The following is a 24694-nucleotide window of genomic DNA, read 5'->3' as shown; positions in this document are numbered from 1 at the left end:
ACCCTTGCATTTTTCTCCCCCTGGACAACTATTGGGACCTCTTTGAAAAGCACATCAACAGCAGTCTATAAATAACCCTCAGTTTACTCACCTATGGCTCCATCATGAATCAACACTATAGGATTTCACAACGTTGTGTGTCTCTCAACTGAACGTATCTAAAGAAAAAACATTGTCAAAAAAAAGAGAAGAAAAAAAAGAAAAACCATTATCTTTTGTGGATATAAATTGTACCTCTGGCAAAACCAGTCAAGTCATTGAGGTGAGCTGGTGTGTGCCCACCCCCTTCCTTGCTGTATGAGCCTTAATGAGCATCAAAACCTTACTTGAATCTGAGTTCTATTTCCCATAAAAAGGAGCCATCATTTCAATCATCCCAGGAAAAGGCAGATCCTCAGACAAGTAACTGGAATTCAGACGGTGGCACCAGACAGAAGGGGAACTCTCGTCTCCTTCTTGGCTTCATTATTTTGGTGGATCCATGTGAACTTTCAAGAGAGCATCTGTCCAGGCTTCCCAGGGCTGCTGGGATGGTTTTGACTACATAGAGGCAGCCTCGCACTAGGATAACTGGGCCCTGAGCCCTCCTGATCAAGTCATATCTTGCAAATGACAAGTCATGACTTATATGAAGTCATGTTATTCTTCTGTTTATTTCTCTTATCCCCAACGTGTAGTAAAGGCTGGTCTGAAGGATCCAGCCTTGTCTCAGCTGCCCAGTGTATGTGTGTGTGTTGGAGGGTAGAGCCACTGACTAGTGTCAGTGATGAGTGAGAAATCCCAAGGGAAAATTCCAGTCATCTCTCTCCACAGAGAGTCTCCCTTCATCAGTAAGCTTGGAGGAGTTTTCATTCATCAGTAAAGGCAATAACTTTTCCCCACAGAGTCTGGTGGAACCAGAGGGGCCTTAGTCTTAGATAAACCAGGTGAGACACCTAGAAGGGGCCTTGAGCACATGGGCTAAGCCCACAGTCAGTTTATCAAAACTTGAGAATAAGAAGAAAGCTAATCTTGTAGCAAAGAGACGATGTTGGGACTCATCCTGTGGGCTGTATCTATTTTTCCAGGTGACAAAGTGAGTCCACCAATTGTTGGTGGAGGTGAGCCTGCCTTTGGGAGAGAGCAGCTCCATCACAGATAGGATGGATTCACCAAAGCTGGGGACCAAGCGTGGCTTGACATGTATCACCTACATGTGTTCTGGGGGACAGAGAAGGGGCTAAGAGAACAAGAGAATACACAAATAGATGAGATAGAAATAACTAAAGCTATTTTCTCAACGTTTGTTTCTCATCACCTCTCGCACTCCTCAGGAGAGCCCCCCGAGGTGGGAGGAACTGCATCAGGGAGACTAGGATGGCTCTGTTTTTCTGAAAAGAAACTGCCAACACCATTTCCAAATTCCAGAGGTATGTGACCTCCAGGGTGACAGAGGCCTGAGAGTTGGCGCTGATCTCTCCAGCAAGTGCACAGCCTCCAGAAAATCCCTGACATCTCTGCTATCTGGCCTTCTGTTCTGTAGGGCGACCCTCACAACTTGGGGCACATTTTCGGAGAGAACCAGAAGGGGAGACCACTGAGTGTAAATACTGATCTCACAAAGTCAGGGCACTCCACCAATGGTTCCCCACCCTGCATGCACATTAGAATCACCTGCAGAGCTTCATCACACACCCGGGCCTGGGGCCGACCACCAGAGACTCTGATTTAATTGGCCTGGGGTAGGACCCAGGCGTGGATATGCTTTAAAATCTCCCCAGGTGATTCTAATGTGCAGCCAGGGTTGAGAACCACTACATTATACAACAGGAGAGGCCCTCAGGCCCTCACTCAGATCCCAGTTACTCTTAATTTATATATACTTCTAACAATCCAGTTGTCTGGTTTCCTAGCTGGTATATGATTAAAAACCACATATTCAGATGGGAGAGAAAAGCTGCTAATGAAAAGACACTAAAACCAGCAAGACATAACAAATGAGTCTGAGCACAAGTGTAAAGATAGAAAGCCTATAAAAAGCAAACACAGCACTCAACCCCACCCCTCTCCAGTGTATCCTATTTACAGTCAGGGCCTGAGGCAATCACTAGATGGAGGAGCCAGGAGGGAGGGCTTCAGTCCGAAGGGAATACACCCCATTTTACAGATGGAAAAAACAAGACTCAAGGAGAATCATGGATGGTCTCCCTCAAAGTTGCACCAGCATTGAGCTGCAATGCTGGGATTTGAATATCAAATGTCAGTCGGTCCTTAAAAGCCCATGTATGCTGGAAAGTGTCACATCTGCCTGTTTAGTATGACTGATGTTTCTAATGATGACCCAGAGTGTAGAACTCAATTACCCTCAGTATCCAGCTATTCAAGATGTTCATTCTAGAAAGAGTTACACACACACACACACACACAAATATATGCTTTTTAACAGTGATGAAAGAACGGGTTATCCATTTGGGAAATAAATAAATAAATAATACAAGTTCTTTCCCAGCTCACACCATTCATCAAAATGAACACCAGATGGATAAAGATGGAAATGAAACCATAAAGGTACTAGAAGAAAATATAAGTGGATATTTTATAATCTTACGATGGGAGGGACTTTCTAAACATGTCAACAAAAGCAGAAACCATAGAGGAAAAGATTGATAGATTTGACTACATTAAAAATTAAAAACTTCTGTACATCAAAAACCACCATAAATTGAAAAAATGTTCAACCTCACTAGCATTCAAAGAAAGGCAAATTAAAACAGCAATGAGAGGCCCTTTTTTTTTTTTTCCCCTGATCAGATTGGCAATGATTAAAAAGAATGATAATACTGAGAGTTGGTGTGGGTGAGGGGAAATCAGCACTCATACACTGTTGGGGGGAGTGTAACTGGTACAATCTTTCTGGAAGGCATTTTGGCAATATGTATGAAAAAAGCCTAAGAAGGCACATAACTTTTGACCCAGTAATTCCATGTATAAAAATTTATCCAAAGGAAAAAAATGGATCTACTACACACACATGCACACATAAAACGTATATAAGGATTTTATTCACTGAGGCACTCTTTGGAATGTTGAAAAATTGGAAGCAACCTAGATTTTTTACAAAAATGAATTAGTCAAATAAATTGTTATATACATAAGCAGCAATATTATGCAGCTACCAAAAATGATGCTGTATAGACATACAGGCCAATGGAATAGAATAAAGCCCAGAAACAAATCCAAATATATATGAGACTTTGGTATAAGATAAATACCAAATCGGTGAGGCAAAGACAGGCTTTTTTTTTAATAAATTTATTTATTTGTTTATTTTTGGCTGTGTTGGGTCTTCGTTGCTGTGCACGGGCTTTTCTCTAGTTGTGGCGAGCGGGGGCTACTCTTCGTTGCGGTGCGCGGGCTTCTTATTGAGGTAGCTTCTCTTGTTGCAGAGCACAGGCTCTAGGCGCGCGGGCTCCAGTAGTTGCGGAGCACAGGCTCTAGAGTGCAGGCTCATTAGTTGTGGCGCACGGGCTTAGTTGCTCCGCGGCATGTGGGATCTTCTCAGACCAGGGCTCAAACCCGTGGGATCTTCCCGGACCAGGGCTCAAACCCGTGTCCCCTGCATCGGCAGGCGGATTCTCAACCACTGTGCCACCAGGGAAGCCCCAGACTTTTTAATAAATGGTGTTTGACTACGTGGAAACAGATAGATGCTAGACCAGTATTTCACACAGTACACCACGATAAGTATCAACTGGATCAAAGATTTAAATGCAAAACATAAAACCATAAAATTACCAGAATAAGAGAACTCCTTTAGGGCTTCCCTGGTGGCGCAGTGGTTGAGAGTCCGCCTACCAATGCAGGGAACACGGGTTCGTGCCCCAGTCCGGGAAGATCCCACATGCCGCGGAGAGGCTAGGCCCGTGAGCCATGGCCACTGAGCCTGCAGGTCAGGAGCCTGTGCTCCCCAACGGGAGAGGTTACAACAGTGAGAGGTCCGTGTACCAAAAAAAAAAAAGAGAACTCCTTTATAATCTTGGAGTAATGAAGGTCTTTCTAACTGATTCAAAAATCCAAGGGCTTCCCTGGTGGCGCAGTGGTTGAGAGTCTGCCTGCCGACGCAGGGGACACGGGTTCGTGCCCCGGTCTGGGAGGATCCCATGTGCCGCGGAGTGGCTGGGCCCGTGAGCCGTGGCCGCTGAGCCGGCGCGTCCGGAGCCTGTGCTCCGCAACGGGAGAGGCCACAACAGTGAGAGGCCCACGTACCACACAAAAAAAAAATCCAGAAGTCATGAAATAAAACACTGATAAATACATCTATATAAAAATCTTAAAACTCCTGCATGGCAAAAGCACCATAAGCAAAACAAACAAAAGACTAACTGGAAAAAAAATTGCAACTCACTTCACAAAGGGTCAAGCACTCTAATACATAATTTGTTTCTATAAATCAAGGAGATCAATAATCCAATAGAAAAAATGCCCTTTTTCAGAAAAAAGAAATACAGATGGCTTTTTAGCATATAAAAGAACGTTCGACTTCATTACTAATAATGAGTACAAATTATAGTTGCAATGATATACCCATTTTTTACCCATCAGATTTTTACATATCCAAAATACACTTGATTGGGGGAAGTTGTAGGGAAATAGGCACCCTCATACATTGCTGGTAGGAATAGAAAATGATACACACCTATGAAGGGCAATATGGCATTTTCTATTAATGTTACTAATGTATTTACCTATTGGCTCATCAATCCCACTCTCTGAATTTTTCGGGCAAATATATTTGCACACATACAGAAATGATATATGTCTGTATTATAACATTGCTTTTAATAATAAAAGATTGGAAATAACCCAAATGTCCAATTATGTGGAATTGGTTAGATATTATTGTCCATCCAAACCATAATATGCCAGGAAGCTATGTGCTGATATGAAAAAGTCTCCACTACATACTATTAAGTTTTTTTGTTTTTTTTGTTTAAAGCACAGTGCCTAATAATGAACATAGTGTGCTAACTTCTTTGTAAGAAGGGGCAAGGTATATATAATTGCATTTGCTTATATTTTCAAAAAGGGGCACTGTAACTACTAAAAGCAGTGACCTATGGGAGGGGAAATCAGGAAATCAGGTAAAGAGGGACATGGGTGCAAGCAAAAATTCTCAATTTTATGAAATTGAGAATTTCATTAAAAATTTTATAAAATGTTATTAAAAATTCTTTTTTATGGCATTTTGATTTTTGAACTACATGAAAGTACTATTTTTAAATGAAGTTAATACATAATTGTGCAGATTCAGTTTTGTAGACATTAAAGATTTTCAAAATGGATTTAGTGTATAAATTAGGTCATAGAAATAAATATAGAATCATCCCAATTTTGTCTTTCAAAAAATCACGTATCTATATGGTCATGTTCTTATATAATAATTTCCATAATCTTGGGAAATAGGATTTAGCCACAAACAAGTTCATCACATTGTATTTAATAATGAAAATCTGAAAACATCCTAAATATACAATAGGCATTAAAGGTGACATGGAGTCTGTGGAATATTTTCAATCACAAATAATGACATTATAGAAAAATATTAGTGTGAGAGATTCACAGTATGTGAATATATATATACATATATATAGTGTATATAAAGCAGAGTATACAAGATAACTCTGTTAAAAAAAAAAAAAAGTACATGCTGGGGCTTCCCTGGTGGCGCAGTGGTTAAGAATCCGCCTGCCAATGCAGGGGACACAGGTTCGAGCCCTGGTCCAGGAAGATCCCACATGCTGTGGAACAACTAAGCCCGTGCGCCACAACGACTGAGCCTGCGTGCCACAACTACTGAAGCCCTTGCGTCTAGAGCCTGTACTCCACAGCAAGAGAAGCCACTGCAATGAGAAGCCTGCACACGCAACAAGGAGTAGCCCCTGCTCGCCACAACTAGAGAAAGCCCGCACGCAGCAATGAAGACCCAACGCAGCCTAAATCAATCAAGCAATCAATCAATAAATAAAAGTAAATGCTTAGAAAAATTGGGGGAGGATACACACCAGGGTATTTGTTAACTGTGGTTACCCCTGGGTAGTGGAATTATAGGTGCTTTTTGGTTTTTTCTTTTAAATGGTCAGGATTTTCTCACTGCTGTACAACAAACAATCTCTTCTAAAATGAGAAAAAAATAAAGCACTAAGGAATTTTTTTAATGCTTTTTTAAAAATGATGCTTCAAAGTTCATTTCTAAGCTACCTAAAAAAAGTCACCCACCTGAAAGGAGAGTCTGGCTAAGTAAGGTGGGCTATCTCCATCTACTGATGATAAGGAGAAGTAGAGTGAGGTCTTGGTCCTAAGCTGAGATGTCTTATTCCCTCCTTCCTCCGTTTGAGTCTTTCTTGACCACAGGGTGTTGGCCACCATGCTGGGTCCAATGGCACTGCCCACCAGTATAGGACATCAGACACTGCAACAAGACAGGACCTGCTCTCACCACTGCAGAGAATCCATTGGTCCAACCACTTGCCTGCTGGGCTGGAAAGTGGTCGGCAGGCAACATGGTGGGTGAGGTGGCCGGGGCACTAAGGTTCTCCGGGAGGACCAGTTCCTGGCCCAGGCCCAGGCTCTCCCTTAACTGCTTCTGCTTCAGCCTCCCTGGCCAGCCATCCCAGTCTAATCGCTGAGCCCCTTAAAAGGAAGGAGTGGCTTCGGGGTGGGGCATCTCTCAGGCAGGCCGCCTCCGAAAAGGCTCGGGTGAAGAGGTGGGGTCTGAGGCCCAGGCAGCCCCCTAGACCCTTCATGTCTCCTAAGAGTTTATTGTAACCATCTCTTATCTGGACTCCTGTTCTTGGTCCCTGCCCTGTCCCACCTGTCTTCCAAGCCCCTGCCATCCTTCTTGAAATACACCTAATTATTTTATTCCTGGGATCAAAACATTTTCTCCAAAATCAGTCTTTCTCAAATTTTCCCGCTAAAGCACACCAACAGCAGACAAAAGAAACGCCTTCAGTTCCCCCAGGGGACAGCACAGCCTGAAGCTCCTGCCAACACACCCAAGCTCTCTTTGAAGTCTTCTGTTTTCTCTTAAAAATTCATGAGAATTTTGCATTCTATTCCGTGATCTATCTGAATTTCTTTTAATATGAAGATGTCTAAAATTATTCACCTCAAGGAAAACTGATGCTCCTGGAAGAAATAATGTGTTTATCCAGAGGCTCAAATATCCTCACTGGAGAAGTACCTACAGCATGAAATCCAAACTCCTGTCAGGCTGCCTTCCTCCTGCTACTCCTCACTCTCCAGTCGCTGGGCCACTGGGAATCCTGTCATGTCCTGATTTAGGTTCTTCCCAGCACTTCTGCTCAGGCTCTTCCTTCCTGACCCCACTCTACCTGCTGATGACCCACCACCCCTAAAGGCCTCAAGGGAGATCAAATGCCACCTTCCACATCACACCTCCTCTGTTGGCCCTGACAGGTGCAACGTGAGAGGCGGCAGGCTCCTGTGAAAGCAGCCTGTGCTCTGGGATCAGACGGCCGGCGGTCAAGTCCTGACTCCCAACTCTTGACACTGGACAAAGTATCTAACTTGTCTACGTCTCGCTTGTAAACTGGGGAAGAACTGTGCTTCCCTCACGGGGCTGTTATAGGGATTAAAGAAGACTCAAGCAACAGTGTAGTGCCCAGCACATGCTCCCCTCCATTCCTCCAAACTCCTATAGCGGTCTTTATACCACTCGTGTAAAGAGCAGGTGTTCACATAGGCGTGCGCTTTTAGAATGGCTTATCTCACCCCAGTAGATCAGTGGTTCCCAACGTCCCAAGGAAGCTTCTTGTATTACCCCCATGATCCCATGGCTTGAAAGATTTTGGTTATTAAATCAAACACATTGATGGAAGAGTATCCCGCTTTTCTAAGTTCTCTGTCCCATGAAGCCTTCTGAACACTGAGAGCTGTTCCCAGCCTCCCCTCTCCTGCATCACTTGAGGGACTCTGAGCGGGCAGCCACCCACGGAGACTGTAAACACCTCGAGACTGCAGCTCCGTCTCCACACTTCCCACAGCACCTTACTCAGCGCCTGCTCTAAGAACACACCTAGCCACTGCTCGCGCATAAACAAAAAGTTCTACCCAGATGACACTGGGGGAAGAGCCCTGCCTAAATTAGCCAGTCAGTGTGGAGAAAGGGGGCGTTCTTAAGGGAGGCAGGCAGTGCTGGAGACCAGCCCTTCTCCTCCCGCCCCCACCGCCCCGAGCGGCACCCCCAGGTCTACCAGCTGGCCTCCAACTTCAGTGTGTGAGCCGATTAAAAAGTACCCTCTCTTCGGTGTCTGAAAACTCCTGCAAGGAAAGTTTGCTGCCCAAAGTTGGCTTTTGACTAGAGTCTTAATAAGAGGCCTCAGCAGGCTGTGGCTGGAGAGACAATGTCACTTAGAGAAGCAGCTTGAAGCGGCAGTTAGGAGAAGAATTATTTTAATGAATACATTTCCTTTCAATTGTATGGGAATATCAAGATCCCATTAGAATAGGGAAGCAATTAGAACTAATAAAGATGAATGCACAGTGCTTGGTATGTGCAGAATAACAAGCTGCCAACAAAGGGACTCCGGAGAGCCTGCTCTAATCCAAGTGAACTGGCGGCCAGCAGAGGGGAAACAGCTCTGTTCAGCTGCTCAAAGGCCCCGCGTCCCGTGCATTCTGGTCACGGCCAGCAAATGGTGTGAGCGGGTCCTCGGAGGTGGGGGTAGATGGGCCCCCGCCCTGGCCCTGGCCCGGCCTCTGGGGGATAGGGATGGGCCGTTGGTAGCCCCTTGGCGACGGCCATTCAGACCAGGGCCCTGGCTCCCTGCCAGCCTTGCGCCTGCCCCTCGCACTGGGCCTCATTGTGTCCAGGTGGCAAATGCCTTCTCGCCAACTTTCCTTCAAGGTTTACAGAGCGGGTGGGACAGTGGAGAAGGGAGGGAGAAGGGGGCCCTGTGCCCCCTGCATCTCTCCCCTCCGCTGCCGGCCAGGGTCTGTTCCTCCTCTGGGTTGGGTGTTATGTTACAGACACTGGTGGGTCACAGGCAGCCAAACACAGGAGTACTGTTGCTTACACAATTGCTCTTCAAACAGTAACAAACAATTTTCATTACCCAAGTCAGATCGAATCATCCGCCTGGCCATCCTGCTTCAATACCAGCCACACATACAAGGACCCAGGGCTTCACACTCTGCCCATTCTGCTGTGACAAAACTGGGCTCCATTTTGCCCCTGGCCCAGGGATGTGGGACAAAGCTCTTCCTCTGATCCCTTCTTTGAGCCGGATCAGCTGCACGGCTATCAAAACTGTCAGGAGAAACAGAGAAGACACAAGCACCTATGCAGTTTGGGGCTCACTCAGATCTGGAGTGAGACATTACTCAGCATCTGCGTGAAGAAGGCACTCAGGAGCTTGGAGGAATCCATTGACAAATTTAGAAGGAATCCAACAAGATAACTCTGGCTTCCCACCAAAGCATTCACTAGCCTTAGATGGAGTGTCAGGACATGACATTTCTTTATTTAATCTTTTTTGGCCAGACAGTTTTTTCAACCAGGAATGTGTAAGCTCATTCCAAAATGTCTGCATGAGAGGCCAGTGACATTCATTACTGAGATTTTTCTACCAGGTCTCTTAGAAAAGAAAAAAAAAAAAGCTGTAACATTTTATAATTGTTTCTCAATGGTAGAGCATTTTAAAAGTACGTTTACATTAATCCTACTTGAATCTCAAAACAACTATGGGGACTGGCAAAGCTAAGGTTGTCAGGCCTAAAGATGAGGAAACAGTGGCCCAGAGAGGTTAAGCATGCCGTGCAAGGTCACAGAATGGGGCTTCCCTGGTGGCGCAGTGGTTGAGAGTCCGCCTGCCGATGCAGGGGATGCGGGTTCGTGCCCCGGTCTGGGAAGATCCCACATGACACGGAGCGGCTAGGCCCGTGAGCCATGGCCGCTGAGCCTGCGCGTCCGGAGCCTGTGCTCCGCAATGGGAGAGGCCACAACAGTGAGAGGCCCGCATACCGCAAAAAAAAAAAAAAAAAAAAAGGTCACAGAATGAACGAAGGGGTTGGGACACCAGAACTCAGGTCTTCTGACCTGGTTCAGTGCTTTGTTCTAGGACGCACCTTTTCTACACCCACAGAGTGCCAGACATTTCCAGGATAATTCATCCTGCAGTTCTGCTTTTCCAGTGTAACTCCCTTATCCTTTTCCTCATACTAAACTGTGCTAAGCCCTGTAGGCTTTTAAACACTGTAGTCTAGGCTACAAAGGAGGATCCTTCAGAAAGGTTTCCATCGAACAGTCATCAAATTTTGTTTTGCTGCCACCCCGCACCCCCTACCAAAGAGATATACATTTCCTCCCTTTTAACAGCTTAGGTAAGGATTGTTTTAAAAGTCTGCCTGTCCAGTGTGAAGTCGGCACAATCAAAACTGGCAAATGATTGTCTAGGTCCCTTTCAGTACAAAACATTGTAGCATCCAGGGGTTGGCAAGTGGCAAAGCAAAGCCACTCACCTTTCATACCCTCATCACCTCCTATACCTAAAGGCCTATTCATTTAATTTTTTGAAACTTTTCTACATGGTGACTATAGTTAATTATATTGTATTGCATGTTTGAAAGCTGCTAAGAGAATAGATCTTAACAGTTTTCATCACAAGAAAAAAAAATCTAGTAACTATGTATGGTGACAGATATTCACTAGACTTATTGTGGCGATCATTTCACAATATACATGAATATCAAATCACTGTGTTGTACACCTCAAACTAATGTTATCTGTCAATTATACCTCAATTTTAAAACTTTTTTATTTTTATAATTTTTAAGGTATAATTTATATACCATGAGATACACAGATATTAAGGGTACAGTTTGAAAAGTTTTGACAAATGTATATCTACACCCAAACCAAGATACATAACATTGCCATCACCCCCAGAAAGTTCATGCATATCCCTTTCCAGTCAACCCCACTCCAGGCCTCCACTGTTCTCATTTCTGTCACCACAGATTAGCTAAACCTGTCCTGGACATCAGATTAACTGGAATCATATTGTATATAATCTTCTGTATCTTTCTTCTTTCACTCAACATAACGTCAGCCAGACTCATCCATGTTGTATCAGTAGTTTGTTCCTTTTTTTTTTTGATGAGTAGCATTACATTATTGATTCATTTTTCAAAATCCAGTCATATTACTGCTAATTTGCCCCTCAAAATTCTTTCCAATGTATCTCCTGCATGCTCCTTTCCATGCATCTATCTCCTCTGTATCTCCTCAGCAATACTTGAACTGAGAAAGATATGTAAGTAGACTATTTTACCTCCAGTGATGCCCTTTTAGGTAGGAGTGGTTCTACCTTCAGGAGAAACTGACAACGAGGCAGTCCAGCATGGTGGTCATGAGTACAGTTTTCAGAATAGACAGATCTAGGTCCTCATTTCCAGTCTAGCACTTAACAGATGGGTGGTTGGGGACAGATGGTTTAACCTCTCAGTGACTATCTTCCCATTTGTAAAATGAGAATAATAATACCTTCCTAATAGGGATTTGTGAGGACTAAATTATATTGTACATAAAGTGTTTATGTTTATATTCTACATAATAGAAACCAGTAACAGCCTCAAGTTAAACTACAATAAACATCCTCCTGCTTCATTCACACACTTTCAGCTTCTCTAAGTCATAAAGTATAAATGGGTATATATTTTCAGAAGTTTTTAAAAATGAAGAGTTCATGATTACATCTAGAAAAGTCTAGGGACTTCCCTGGTGATCCAGTGGTTAAGACTCCTAGCTTCCACTGCAGGGGGCACGGGTTTTATCTCCGGTCAGGGAACTAAAGATCCCGCGTGCCATGGCCAAAAAAAAAAAAGGTCTGTCATATATTTACTTAACATAAATGCTATTTCCTCTGGAAAAAAGTAAAGCCTTTCATCATTTATTCAGTGACAATTACATACTGAGTGCTGACGCTGAGGGGCTCTTCAAAAGAGTTAAGGACATAGCCCTAGCTTTTAGGATGCTTGGTTTTGGAGGGCAATAAGCACAAAAATAACTATTATACAGAGTATGGTCAATAATAATGATAATAATTAACATCTATTAATATAGTGCTTAAGAGCATGGTCTCTGGAGTCATACTATATGATTGAAATAGTGGTTCAGTCATGTGATGCTGGGGAAGTTACTTACCCTCTTTTTGTGTTATTTCACTTGTAAAATGGGGATAATAATACCACTTATCTAGCAGGGCTGTTATGAGAAGTAGATGAGTTCATACATGTAAAAAATTAGTACATTATCAGCACATTAAAAGTATGCAATAAATAATAGCTAACACTTATTGAACACCATGTGCCAAGCACTGTGTTAAATGGTTTACATGCATTACTTCACATGATCTCCACAATGCTGTCTCTACTATTATGCCCATTTCACTCATAAGGCAACCAAGGGAAAGAGAGTTTAGGTAACTTGCCCAAGATTACATAGCTAGTAAATAGCAAATTCCATAGGAAAGACACATCTATAAAATGGGGATAGTGATAATAGTACTTACCTTAATGAGAATTAAACAAATTAATATTTGAACAACAGTTAGAACAGAGCCTAGTGCACAAAAAGGTCTATATAGGTGGGTGTTAAACAAAAACAAATTGCTATGGTGATTCAGAAATTGCAGTAAATAACTTCCATGCATGGAGACTAAGAATTTGGAAAGGTGACATTTAAGCTGAGCCTTGAAAGGAGGGAGAGAAGAGAGGAGTGGAGGGGAGGGAAGAGGGAGAGGGGAGGGGGAGAGGAGAGAAAAGGGAAGAGGAGAGGACGGAGGAGGAAAGGAGACGGAAGGGGAGGGGAGGAGGAAGTAGAGGAAGAAGAGGGAGGAGGAGGAGAAAGAGGAGGAGGAGGAGTTGGAGAGGGAGGGAGAGAGGGAGAGAGACAGACTGGTAGTGGGAGAAAGCTCAGAGTAGAGTAAGCAAAAAGAAAAAAGTAATGCGACTAGTTAAGTTTGATTAGGTAAAAAAAAAAAAAAAAAAACCTCCCCTTTCCTCCAATCAGTTACTATTTCTGCCGGCTGTACCTCAGTATATCTTTTATCATCTTCTTTGACACCCCCCCCCAGAATATGCTATCCTCACCCCCTCGTCATCCATTTTACAATATTTATGGAGTGCCTCTATGTGCCAGGCACTGTTCTGGGCACTGAGGATATAACAATGAACAAGACAGGCCGAGTCTCAGTTCCTATCCTGCACTATAATAATACCAATACTCCAAGCTGGATTCCCAGCTTTTGGTCAGCCCTACTCCAATCCATCCTCCACACTGACACCAGAGAGACTGGAAAGATACAGATCTGGTCCGGACACTCCCTTGCTTAAATCCCCCTGTAGTATGAATTCCCATAGTGTTCAGAATAGATTTCAATCTCCGTAGCATCCTGTTCAAGGCCGGTCACTAACTGTCCCGCACAGCCTTACCTCTCAGCCTACACCTTCATGCACTCCGCACTAAGCTACAGTAAATTACTCAAAATCTTAGATACATACATAGAAATAAGCACCTGCTGAAAGTACGTGGCTGGAACTCCATCCCTATTTCATCCTTGTACACTGAAACCTCAGAAAAGCCCTGGTTACCCCCCTCCAGCCTCCGAGTCTAAAAAACAGCGCTGGCGACACACTCCTCCACAGCCCTGGCATCCTGCGAACGCTTTGCTCACTCCCACCCCAGCGGGAGCAGTAAAAGGAGGGGCTTCGCGGGGCCTGGGGGCCGCCATCTTGGCTGAGTTGGACGGAAGTGGTGCGGCAAGTCGGCTTGCCGGCGCGCACTGAGGCTGCGCGGTGGGCTCGCCGCGGGTCTTTGGCGCCGGCGGCGTTGCGGCCGTCCCGAACCCTCTGCGGTGCAGCACGGAAGCCACAAAGTCCCCTGTGTCATCTCTCCTAGTCCTACTCTAGCCGTCCCAGCCGCTGTCCAGCCCCCCGCAGGGGTTTGTGCAGCGGCTTGCACACCCTTCAGCCAGTGTACGCGCTTTGCACCTGCCTGCCCGAAAACATGTTGCAGAAACCAGAGAGCGGGGGTCTCCCTGTCCCTCAGGCGGAGGGGGAGATGGATGGTGGCCACGACAGTGAGACCCAGGCCCTGACCGCCTCGCAGGAGGTGGCCCCGAGCCCCCTTCTGCAAGAGAGCCCCGAGGAGGACCTTGGCGCTGTAAGGGAGGAGGGGGCTGCGGAGCCCTCCATCACCCTGAAAGGTGCGAGGGCTTTGGCAGCCAAAACCTTGGCCCGGCGCAGGGCCTGCCTCCGTCTGGATCAGACGGTGGCCGAGTTGGTGCAGTTTCTGCTGGTGAAGGACAGGAAGAAGAGTCCCATCACCCTCTCCGAGATGGTGAAATACATTAGCAGAGACTTAAAAGGATCTGTTCCCTGAGATCATCGCAAGGGCCGCAGAGCATCTGCGGTATGTCTTTGGTTTCAAGCTGAAACAGCTTGACCGCAAGCACCACACTTATATCCTGATCAACAAACTAAAACCTCTTGAGGAGGAGGATCTGGGAGGAGATGGCCCCAGACTGGGTCTTTTAATGATGATATTGGGCTGTATCTACATGAAAGGTAATAGCGCCAGGGAGGCACAGGTCTGGGAGATGCTGCGTCGGTTGGAGGTGCGTCCCTCAAAGTATCACTTCCTCTTTGGGTGCCCGAGGAGGCTTATGGAAGATTTCGTGCAGCTGAGATACCTCAATTACCGGCGTGTTTCTCACACCAATCCACCGGCATGTGAATTCTCTTGGGGTCCCCGAAGCGACCTGGAAACCAGCAAGATGAAAGTCCTGGGGTTCGTGGCCAAGCTCCATAGGAAAGAACCCCAACACTGGCCAGTGCAGTACTGTGAGGCCCTGGCAGACGAGGCTGACAGGGGCAGTGTGAGGGCCAGGGCCAGGGCTAATGCTAATGCTGGAGCTGGCGTCCACCCCTGGTGAGGGCCAGCCAGAGGTGGGGCGGGGTGAAGTTGGGTATAAAAGCTACTGTCTGAGTCATAAGTACACTAGATGGGGAGAAGGCCGTTATTTCTGTAACAGTTGTATTTGTGTAACTAGGATTTAGGTTTTGTATCTTGCTAAGTTTTGTTACGTTTAATACACTTAAATTGATGTTTTTAAATGAGATTGGTCTACTTTTTCCTGTAGGATTTTGTTGTAGAGTTTTGCTGCTTTTGTAAAATTAATTGAAAAACTTTACATTTTATTCTGTGATCTTGAACAAATTATGCAGCACTGAATGCTATACTTAAATGCTTTGAAAGAACTCACCAGTATGATGATCTGGTACCAGGGGAAAAAAATAGCTGATTGGTATCTAGCTTTCCAACAGTTTTTGTCTACTGTGCAAAGAAAAAAGACTGACATGTAACTCTGTTTGCTTAGTCATTGTAGAAGCCGGGGAGAAAATGCAATAAATTAGAGGTATAACCTGATACACTTAATAAACATTTGTTAAGCATCTTCTTTTGTGTGATGCACTGTTGGGGGTATTTGGGGATTAAATGCTGAACAAGATAAAGGTCCTACTTTTCAGAACTGGACAGTAAGTAAATAAACCAGAAGTTACAGTGCGGTGAGTTGAAGGCTACAGAAGGACACCCAACCCAGCTGGGGTGATTGGGTGAGGCTTGCCTGAGGTTACCTTTAGTCGGACTTCAGGGTAGGGAGGGAGAAGCGATGGGGTGGGTGGAGAAGAGTGGAAGGAAAAAAGGAAGAAGACGTTGTGGGTGGGAGATGGTATTAAAAATGACTTAAGATCATAGATGCTCCTCAGTAAGATGGGAAGACATGATACATGGCAGATCTGGAAAACATCCAACCTTTGCCAGTGCCCTCGGTCCAGGGCAGTTTATTACAGTGCACACGTAATGATGGTGACTGTTAGCATTTTGGTCTTCTCCATCTCCCTTCTCTCAATCTCTACAAGCTTTCCTCTTCTACCAAAGCCCTCAGAGACCAAATACTTTTTTTTTTTTTTTTTGCGGTACGTGGGCCTCTCACTGTTGTGGCCTCTCCCGTTGCGGAGCACAGGCTCCGGACGCGCAGGCTCAGCAGCCATGGCTCATGGGCCCAGCCGCTCCGCGGCATGTGGGATCTTCCCGGACCGGGGCACAAACCCGTGTCCCCTGCATTGGCGGACTCTCAACCACTGCGCCACCAGGGAAGCCCAGAGACCAAATACTTCAACAATTCTGGAACGGTATGTAGTGTGGAGGGCACGTGTGATGTTCTCTACTGCCAAGAAGTCTTCAAGGGCTCTCCCTTGGCACCAGGAAGCCCAGCACCCTCATTATGTTTCTGCTTGCCACTTGCCACCTGCCATCTCCCATTAGGAGGAGAACTGTAAGGCATCTTTCACATTCTTAACTACCCATGAAGAGTCATCTTCGAAAGCAGTTTGAGCCTCTGCAGTGGCTACCACCTTCACTCTGGGGATGAATTCTGTAGAATGGGTACATAGAGTAATAAGGAACCTAGAGGAGTGGTAACCAAACCAGAACTGGGTGTAGGATTATGAAACCGTCCCCTTACAGCTGCCACATACAGGAGAGCTGCTTTCTTCTCTCTTTACTGCTGGTTTTGTGGGGGTGTGTGCTTTCAGTTGCGTCTGAATAACATATCTGAGTATGTTAAGGTTAGCATGGAATACAAATACTTTGGGACACAGGCCCAGGGATCCAACCAATCACAGTGAGACCAAAGGCTATAAGCTTATGGGTAAAAAAGTTCACTAATGATTAAAAATATGATTTCTGGGCAATTTATAATTCATTAAACAAAAGTACTGAGTACCCACTATATGCCAAGGACTTTGCTGGGTTCCAAAGATTAAAAAGGGAAAACCATCTTTACCCTCAAGGAGGAATAGTGATAATTTCTCACATTTGCATTTTCTCACAGCCGCTGAGAGGTCAGCAGTGTGTGCACCTGAGGGTCTAATTACTTGGCGATTTGCTTACAGTCACTTGGCAAAAGACAGCACCAAGACTAGAACCCAAGTCCCTTGCCTCCCAATGTGTTTCATTCTAGTACATTGTTCCCTGTGTCTGGCTTCCAATATATTGTATGTGATTTTATTTATCACAACTCCAAAAATCAAGTGAGGCATGTGTGATTATTGCCAGTTGCCACTGCAGTCCTTAGGGGAGTGAGTAGAGTAGAAATACTTCCCATTTCACTGTCAGCAGAGGTGACTTTGCTGAAAGTCAGACATATATTTCACAGCAAGACAGGACTAACAACTACCATTTATTAAACATCTGCTATAGGCCAAAAGCATTTCCCCCCTACTTTTCACAACCGTATTGCAAAGTGGGTATTATGAAATACCTCCATTTTACAGATATTAATACTTGCCATTTATTCAATACGTAATATAAGCCAGCTTTTCGATGCTTTACATATGTTTTAATGATTTTTATAACAATCTAACAGGATAGATGTTATCTGTTCCATCTTGAACTATGCACACTGAAACTCAGAGAAGCTGTAAAGTTCTCATAGATGGTATATGATATAACCAGGATTGGAACTGAAGCCTGACTTAGTCAAAACTCCACACTTTTCACTATCTTACATTTCCTTCTTCTTGGAACTCCTTTCAGACATGGGGACTCGTGTTCTTTCTTCCAAACATGGCTGTCTCTCTGGAGATGCAAACAAGGGTTGTATAAGCAAGGTAATTATGACAAGACCCTGGCCTGTGGGAGGGTAAAATAAAGTTGGAGAATTATCTGTGAACATCGGTCCCAGCTCTGCCTAACCCCAGTGTTCTCAGAGTGCTGACTACGTGTAGAATGTGTATTTTTACTCAAACTCAGGACTTTTTGCCCTTGTAGGCCATGTTTCCTAAATCTTCTTTAGTCTGCTCTCTCCACTAAGCTTCAAATTAAGTCTTTCAGGCCATGAAACAATCAAATAACATTTCTGGACCTGCAAATATGATTCCCAGCATTGTTTCCAGATGGTACAAAGGGCTGGCAGAACTTGTACCCTTGCCTCAGGATGAAAGACCTCCCATTTCACAGATGCCATCATCAACTTCTCAGAAGTACTGAAAGTGTGGCCTCTGGGCCCATGTGTAGAGCAGACATTGGCCATGGTGAGGGCAAGAGATGAATTCTCCTGTTGCTTATGGTCATTCACATGAGGGAAAAGGAAGGCTCTTTCCCCTTCAGGCACAAACAGAAGTAGATCATCCTGGGTGGAACCATCTGGGTGGGAGAGCAAGGAGATGTCAGAGGAGTGATGGCAGATGGATTACTCCAAATCATACGTACTATACCACAACTAGATAGCAAAGCCAGTAAAGGGAATTCCCTTGAAAACTATAAATGAAGCCTTAGACAATGGGAAGGTCTCACTCAGTTCAGCTACAGACTCTGCAGGGATTTTTCTTTTTCTTTTTTTGGCTGCATTGGGTCTTCGTAGCTGCGCACAGACTTTCTCTAGTTATGGCGAGCCGGGGCTACTCTTTGTTGCGGTGCGCGGCCTTCTTATTGAGGTGGCTTCTCATTGCGGAGCATGGGCTCTAGGCGCACGGGCTTCAGTAGTTGTGGTTCACGGGCTCTAGAGCGCAAGCTCAGTAGTTGTGGCACAAGGGCTCAGTTGCTCTGAGGCATGTGGGATCTTCCCAGACCAGGGCTCAAACCTGTGTCCCCTGCATTGGCAGGCAGATTCTTAACCACTGCGCCACCAGGGAAGTTCCTCTGCAGGGATCTTGACATTCACCAGAGTCGGGACTTTTGACCCACTGGAACTTGGAGAATGGGTGTTTGGAAACAGGCTTTGGTTAATTACAGCCCCAGCATCTAGCAGGCACATAGTGCTCTGGAGGTGGCAGCTCATTTGCAGCCCCTGCAAACCAGGCCTCAGTGCACAGGCTTAATCACAGTTTCCACTTGAGATAATTATGCCTCATGCCTTGGTCTTGGTGGCAACTGATGCTTGTGCAAATTATTCCTCAAATTGTGTAGCCTAGCAGAGATGGCAACAATTACCTCCCAGCAGAAATATAGTGTACTGACTAAAGAGGTTAGGTATTCTGAAAAGTGTCCCAATCAAAGCCTTATAAAAGTCATGACTATGTGACCTTGAACAAGGAATTCTAAACTCTGAGGACTGAAGCTCTAGGAAAGTTTAGATTGGAGGGTGACTGGAGTTAGTGGTTAGCTACAATCCACACCCACACCCCATCCTACCAGCTGACTGCAAACCCTGCCCAGTTCCCAGGCTACTCATGACTGATGACAATATCAGCCAACAATTATTAAGCCTTATCTGTCAGGCATGGTGCTAAGTATGATAATCAAATTGGCTCCTGCAACTACACAACACCCCCATGAGACAGATTCTACATTTGCCATCATTACAGTACAGTAGGCAAACCTCAAAGAAAGAAGAATTCCTTTCATTGTGTCAATGCACAAGTTAAAAGACTTGCCCAGCTAGTGAGCTGCAGATCCTGAACATGAACCCGAATCTCTTGGGTTCTTGCTGTAATTCCACCTTGCTGGTCTTCAGAAGGTTCTCAGGGAGCAACCAGCCTCCCTTTGGGAGAACGGGGCTGCGGGAGAAAGAAAGAAAACCTCTGGGCCTGCTCATTTATACCATAACCTAGAGCGCCCACAGTAGAGGCAGTGAGGCAGGGAAGGAACAACTTGGCTTCTCTGATTGCAGGGTTTGGGTCACCAGAAGGGATGCAAACTGGGAGAGGAGCCCACTTGGAGCCCACTCAGGGCAGCAGCACTGTGCTTCCTGCAGTGGGGGAAATGGTGCCCAAGACGCAGAGGGGTGTCAGCACAGTGAGAGACAACCATGAGGACAGAGGAGGCTCCTACAGTGGAAAGCTCCTGGCCCCTGGAGCCGCCAGATCTGCATTCCACCCCACCCTGCCATGTGAGAGTGTGTGCCTTCACCTGAATTAGCTAACTCTCTGAGCTTTGGTTTCCTCGTCTTTCCAACAGAGGTATTGCTGTGCACCTCAAAACACTGTGAAGACGACTGAATGAGGGAATTACTAAGCACCTAGCACAGGATCTGGTACATGGTAACTAGTGTTATTATAAACTGTATTCACTCATTCAACAAACACTTATCTTCTGTACATACCAGGCATACATCCTGGTGGTGAGCTTACAGCAGAGAACAATACAGACAAAAATCCTTGTCGTCTAGAGCTTACAGATCGGTGTGAGGAGACATAATAAAGAAGCACAATACATAGCACGTCAGATGGAGATCTATGTTGTAGGGAGAAATGAAGCAGGAAAGGGGGAAAGAGTGCTGGGAGGGTGTGCAATTTTAAATAGCCTGCTCAGGGAAAGCCTCGTTGAGACATTTGAGTCAAAACTGAAGGTGAGAAGCAGGAAGCCCACAAGCTGTCTGGGGGGGACCAGGGAGGAGGGGGTGCCAGCAGATGGAACAGTGAGTATGAAGGCCAAGGGTGGAAGCAGGCCAGGCAGGTTCTGAGAAGTAGCTCCTGCAAGCAGAGTGAGTGATGGGGGAGGGCTGAGTAGAAGGAGATGTGTTCCTTCTCCAGAAGGAGCTTGCAGAGCTGGCACAAGTACCTAAAACAATGAATAAACACGGATCTGCACCCAAGAGTTACTGCCTGAGTTCAGCAAGGGAAGAAACCACAGCAGCCTTAGGCAGCAGAGGCTTCCACTGGGCCCAGAAGGGGAAGGAAAGAGATATTCCTTATTCATAGCTTTTGTTTTTCTAATTACAAATGCTTGTAGTGGAAAATGTGGAGAGTTCCATAGAAATATAAAGAACATGCATCCTCTAGAATACTGGCACCCAGAGACAACCATGGTTAACAGTGTAGTATGGTTTTATGTCTACCTCTAGTGTATTTAGTTTTCACCTGCCAAGGGTATAAATGATTTGTTGCTACTTTAACAATGAGTTACCATGACACTGAGCCGCACTCCATGCAATATTTCCCTCAAATACTTCTGGGAGCTCCCCGTGGGGCATTTCAAATGATGTCACACATCCATCTATCCACAGCAGTCACCGTGCGGGGCTTATGGAGGCCCATGAAAGGAGCTTCTGCTGGAGATGGTCCTTGTGGAGTCCTCAGCATCCGTGGCTGCTGCTTCCTCGGACGCCCCCAGTGTTCTAGAGGGATGCTGCGTTCTGTGCAGACATGGATAGAGTGTGCTTCTCCCCAGCTCTGTGTCAAGAAATGTCACCTGGGTCCCAAAGCAGCAGTGCCAGGGACTCTCCAACCTCCTCAGGAAGCCTGCTAGTCTCTGCTTGCCATCTCTTGCAAACGACTCTCCAAACTTCAGCTGAAAATAGTCACCCCCCACAGGGACCAGTCCACAACTCTTTTCCTCAAACCTTAGGAAAAAAAGGAGAGAAAAGGCAGTCCCTGTCTCCCAAGGCACAGCTATTTACACTGCTGAACCAGAACAGTGAACATATGCATTCGCGCTGACAGTGATTACACAGTTTTAGATTGGTGTTGATTTTCCCGAAACAAAGCAAAAGTCTGCCCCAAAGGTGAACTAAATCCTCTATCTCTAGCAAACTGCTAGCAACTTAGCTCCCTTCCCCCACTTTTCCCACTTTCTCATCATGTTTGTTTTCTTTTTTTAATTTTTAAAATTTATTTATTTATTTTTGGCTGCGTTGGGTCTTCATTGCTGCTCGCAGGCTTTCTCTAGTTGCGGTGAGCGGGGGCTACTCTTTCATTGCAGTGCGCGGGCTTCTCATCGCGGTGGCTTCTCTTGTTGCGGAGCACGGGCTCTAGGTGCCCGTGCCTTATAACATCTCAGCCAGGGATTTTATATACCGTGAGAGATGGCTAGAATTTAGGTAAAATCTTGGAATGGAGAAAAGGATTCTAGACAAGGGAAACTACTTCAGCCAAGGTCTGGTAGCAGGAAGGTGCAGTGTCCTGGGAACCACAAGGGGACCAGTTAGGTTGGAACAGAGTTTGTGGAGGAGAGGAGAGGGTGCTGTGGATGGAGAGAGCAGCTGGGGGCAGCGGCTGAGGGAGCGCAATGAGCACAAGGACGGTGGCCTGGCTGGTCATGCAGGGGGAGGCTGGAGGCAGGGAGGCCACTCCAAATTGGAGTAGATGGCAGCCTGACCAGGGGAGGGGTGCAGCAGGAATGGGGGTGGGAAAGGACTGGTTGGGGGAATAACTTGGAACCACTGGATAACTGATCAGCTGTGGGAAATGCAACAGAGGGACATGTGAGGTATGACTCAGCAGCTTCAAGCTGGCATGTCTGGAAGAATGCTGGAGTCATTCACTAGAACAGCTGGAGGCCCAGAGGGAGCTGGTTTGTGGTCAAGAAGATGGATATGTCATCAGTCACGCTGAGTCTCAGTTGCTCAGTTGACTATCTGATGGACACTTGGAGATGGAGCAGAGAAGGGACACCGAGGCTGAAGGTAGACACTCTGAGTCAGCCTCTTAGAAGACAGAGCCCAAACTGCAGACTCTCTCCTTGGGAAAGAGTGTAGAGGGAGGAGGGCAGGAACCTGACCCACCTCTCTTCTTGCTCAAAGCAAAGGTCTTGGCAGTCCCAAGCAGATTACACAGAAATGCAATCCTGCCTCCACAGTTGCCTTCTGGGTCCATCTTCTGGATATACTTCTACAAATGATCTGGGGGCTAAGAAGAAGGTCTCAGAGGGAGCAGCATGGCCAGGGAGTCATGGAACTAGGAAAAGAGAAGCTGCAAGTTGTTGTAGGTGGGTGTCAGCTAAGGGGTGCCAAGATTCTTAGTGTGCACTAAAAACAGCATTGCAGGGCTTCCCTGGTGGCGCAGTGGTTGAGAGTCTGCCTGCCGATGTAGGGGACACGGGTTCGTGCCCCGGTCCGGGAAGATCCTGCATGCCGCGGAGCGGCTGGGCCCGTGAGCCATGGTCGCTGAGCCTGTGCATCCGGAGCCTGTGCTCCACAACGGGAGAGGCCACAACAGTGAGAGGCCCACGTACAGAAAAAAAAAAAAAAAAAAAAAAAACAAAACAGCATTGCAAACACACAGTCCCACTGCTGCTGGAAGGACTCAGGACAGACCTAACCAAGGCTGAAATGGGCCAACTCATGGGATTCCAGACTTAGCAGCCTGTCTCTCCCCGCTTTATAATGGACCTTCTGTCTTGGAATGGAACTTTCCAGGCAACACCATCACCTTTGATCAGACCTGAGATATCTCCACAGTGTAGGACACGTCCCAAGGGAGGGAGGTTCTCATTCAGGGAGAACCCTCACGTTCAGCCTCTTGGATACACAAGGCATGTTGCCCAGATGCAAATGCACACTTGGTATATACATGTAGAAATATCTCCTCCAAATCCACAGGAGACATGAAGAAAAAAAATATCATTTGGCAACTATCATGTATCAGGTACTTTGCCTGGGGCTTTCCAAGTATTTTTACATTTAGTCTCACAACAGTTGTGAGAGAAAGGGATCATTTTCCCATTTTGTAAAAACCCAAGCCTCAGAAAAGTTAAATATTTTGTCCAGGATCACATGCCTAGAAAATGGCAGATGGTTCTTGACCCAGGTCTGCCTGTGCACTCGTATGTTATTATTCTTCTTTCTTCACACATGTGTGTACAGCAGACTCATACACACAAACACATATCCATCCCCTCTACACACACAGAATCCCCATAGAAAGTAAGCTCCTTGAGGGCAAGGATTTCATTTTGTTCACTGATGTATCCCAGATATCTAGAACAGTGTCTGGCATATAGTACACACTCAATAAATATTTTGTGGTTGTCATTAAATGAATTGAATGAATACATGTGCATGCAACCCTCACCTGTGTACGTGTACATCTACACACACACATGCACACACGCACATATGGGCACACTCACTCACCTTCACATACATTTAATTAACACATCAAATCCACTGCCTGAAAGTAGATCCCAGATGAAGCTCCAGCTCTCAGAGCTGCCCCTACAGGCCTTCTCCTGAAGGGGTGACCTCCCCATCAGGAGCCCCACTGCTGGTCTCCCCAGGCTCCTCCCTGGAGCAGTAACCAGCCCTCTCCCCAGCCTCAGTACATCCCACCTCCTTCTTTTCTTAGCTCAGTCAAAATAAAGAATTTTTCTAAAAGATCTTTACTAAGAGAAAAAGAGAAAAAGAATCAAGAAACTACAAGCTCTTGAGCGGATGGGTTGACAGATCCGGATTCTTACCCTAAGCCAGGCCCTCCAGTCCGGCCACAGCCTGGCCCAGCGGGTGAGGCGAGCAGCTCGTGGAGCCTAGGCCGCGCTTGGCTGCTCTGCCAGTGGCTCAGATGCCCAGCCTGAGGGAGCAGGGAGTTGGCACGGCTGCTCAATCTGGGCCATTCTCTCTTCCTCCAGATACTCCTGCTGCTTCTATATGGGCACAGACACTTCTGCCACTCTGGCCTTGAGCTAACTGCAATTTTACACCCTCTTTGCCATCTGCTGTGCCCTGGGCTTGTAAACCAGACTGGTCCCACCCAAATCACTCAGTAGGACTGTGTCTATCCCATGCCTAAAACTCCAACAACCTTAATTCCTTCCTAGAGCCTCAAGGCTCTGCCTGAGATGGCTCCTGTCCATCCTCAGCCTCATCCCACGCCACCCCTTTATATGGTCTCCAGTTACATTTGCAGAGCAGTT

General features: G+C 46.0%; 1 protein-coding gene and 1 long non-coding RNA gene across 2 annotated transcripts in view; one reads left to right on the top strand and one right to left on the bottom strand.

Annotated features, from left to right (window-relative positions):
- LOC308618093 overlaps positions 1-13727 on the bottom strand; it is a 55772-nt gene extending 42045 nt beyond the window's left edge. Inside the window, exons 1-2 of the long non-coding RNA XR_014015966.1 lie at positions 13564-13727; positions 92-158 (exon numbers count right to left, since the gene is read on the bottom strand). This is a non-coding gene — a long non-coding RNA (uncharacterized lncRNA). The remainder of the gene's footprint in view (positions 1-91; positions 159-13563) is intronic.
- A 173-nt stretch (positions 13728-13900) lies between these two features.
- MAGEF1 (MAGE family member F1) lies at positions 13901-15423 on the top strand. The gene is given in 2 exon segments (XM_081234447.1): positions 13901-14425; positions 14427-15423. Coding segments are annotated over 2 exon segments (927 nt in total). The 5' UTR covers positions 13901-14068; the 3' UTR covers positions 14997-15423.
- Positions 15424-24694: the final 9271 nt, after the last annotated feature.

The sequence above is a fragment of the Mesoplodon bidens genome (genome assembly GCF_964165515.1).
Source record: "Mesoplodon bidens genome assembly, chromosome: 5".
NCBI lineage: Eukaryota > Metazoa > Chordata > Mammalia > Artiodactyla > Ziphiidae > Mesoplodon > Mesoplodon bidens.
The sequence above is the reverse complement of the archived record's forward strand: the minus strand, read 5'-3'. Positions and strand labels throughout refer to the sequence as shown.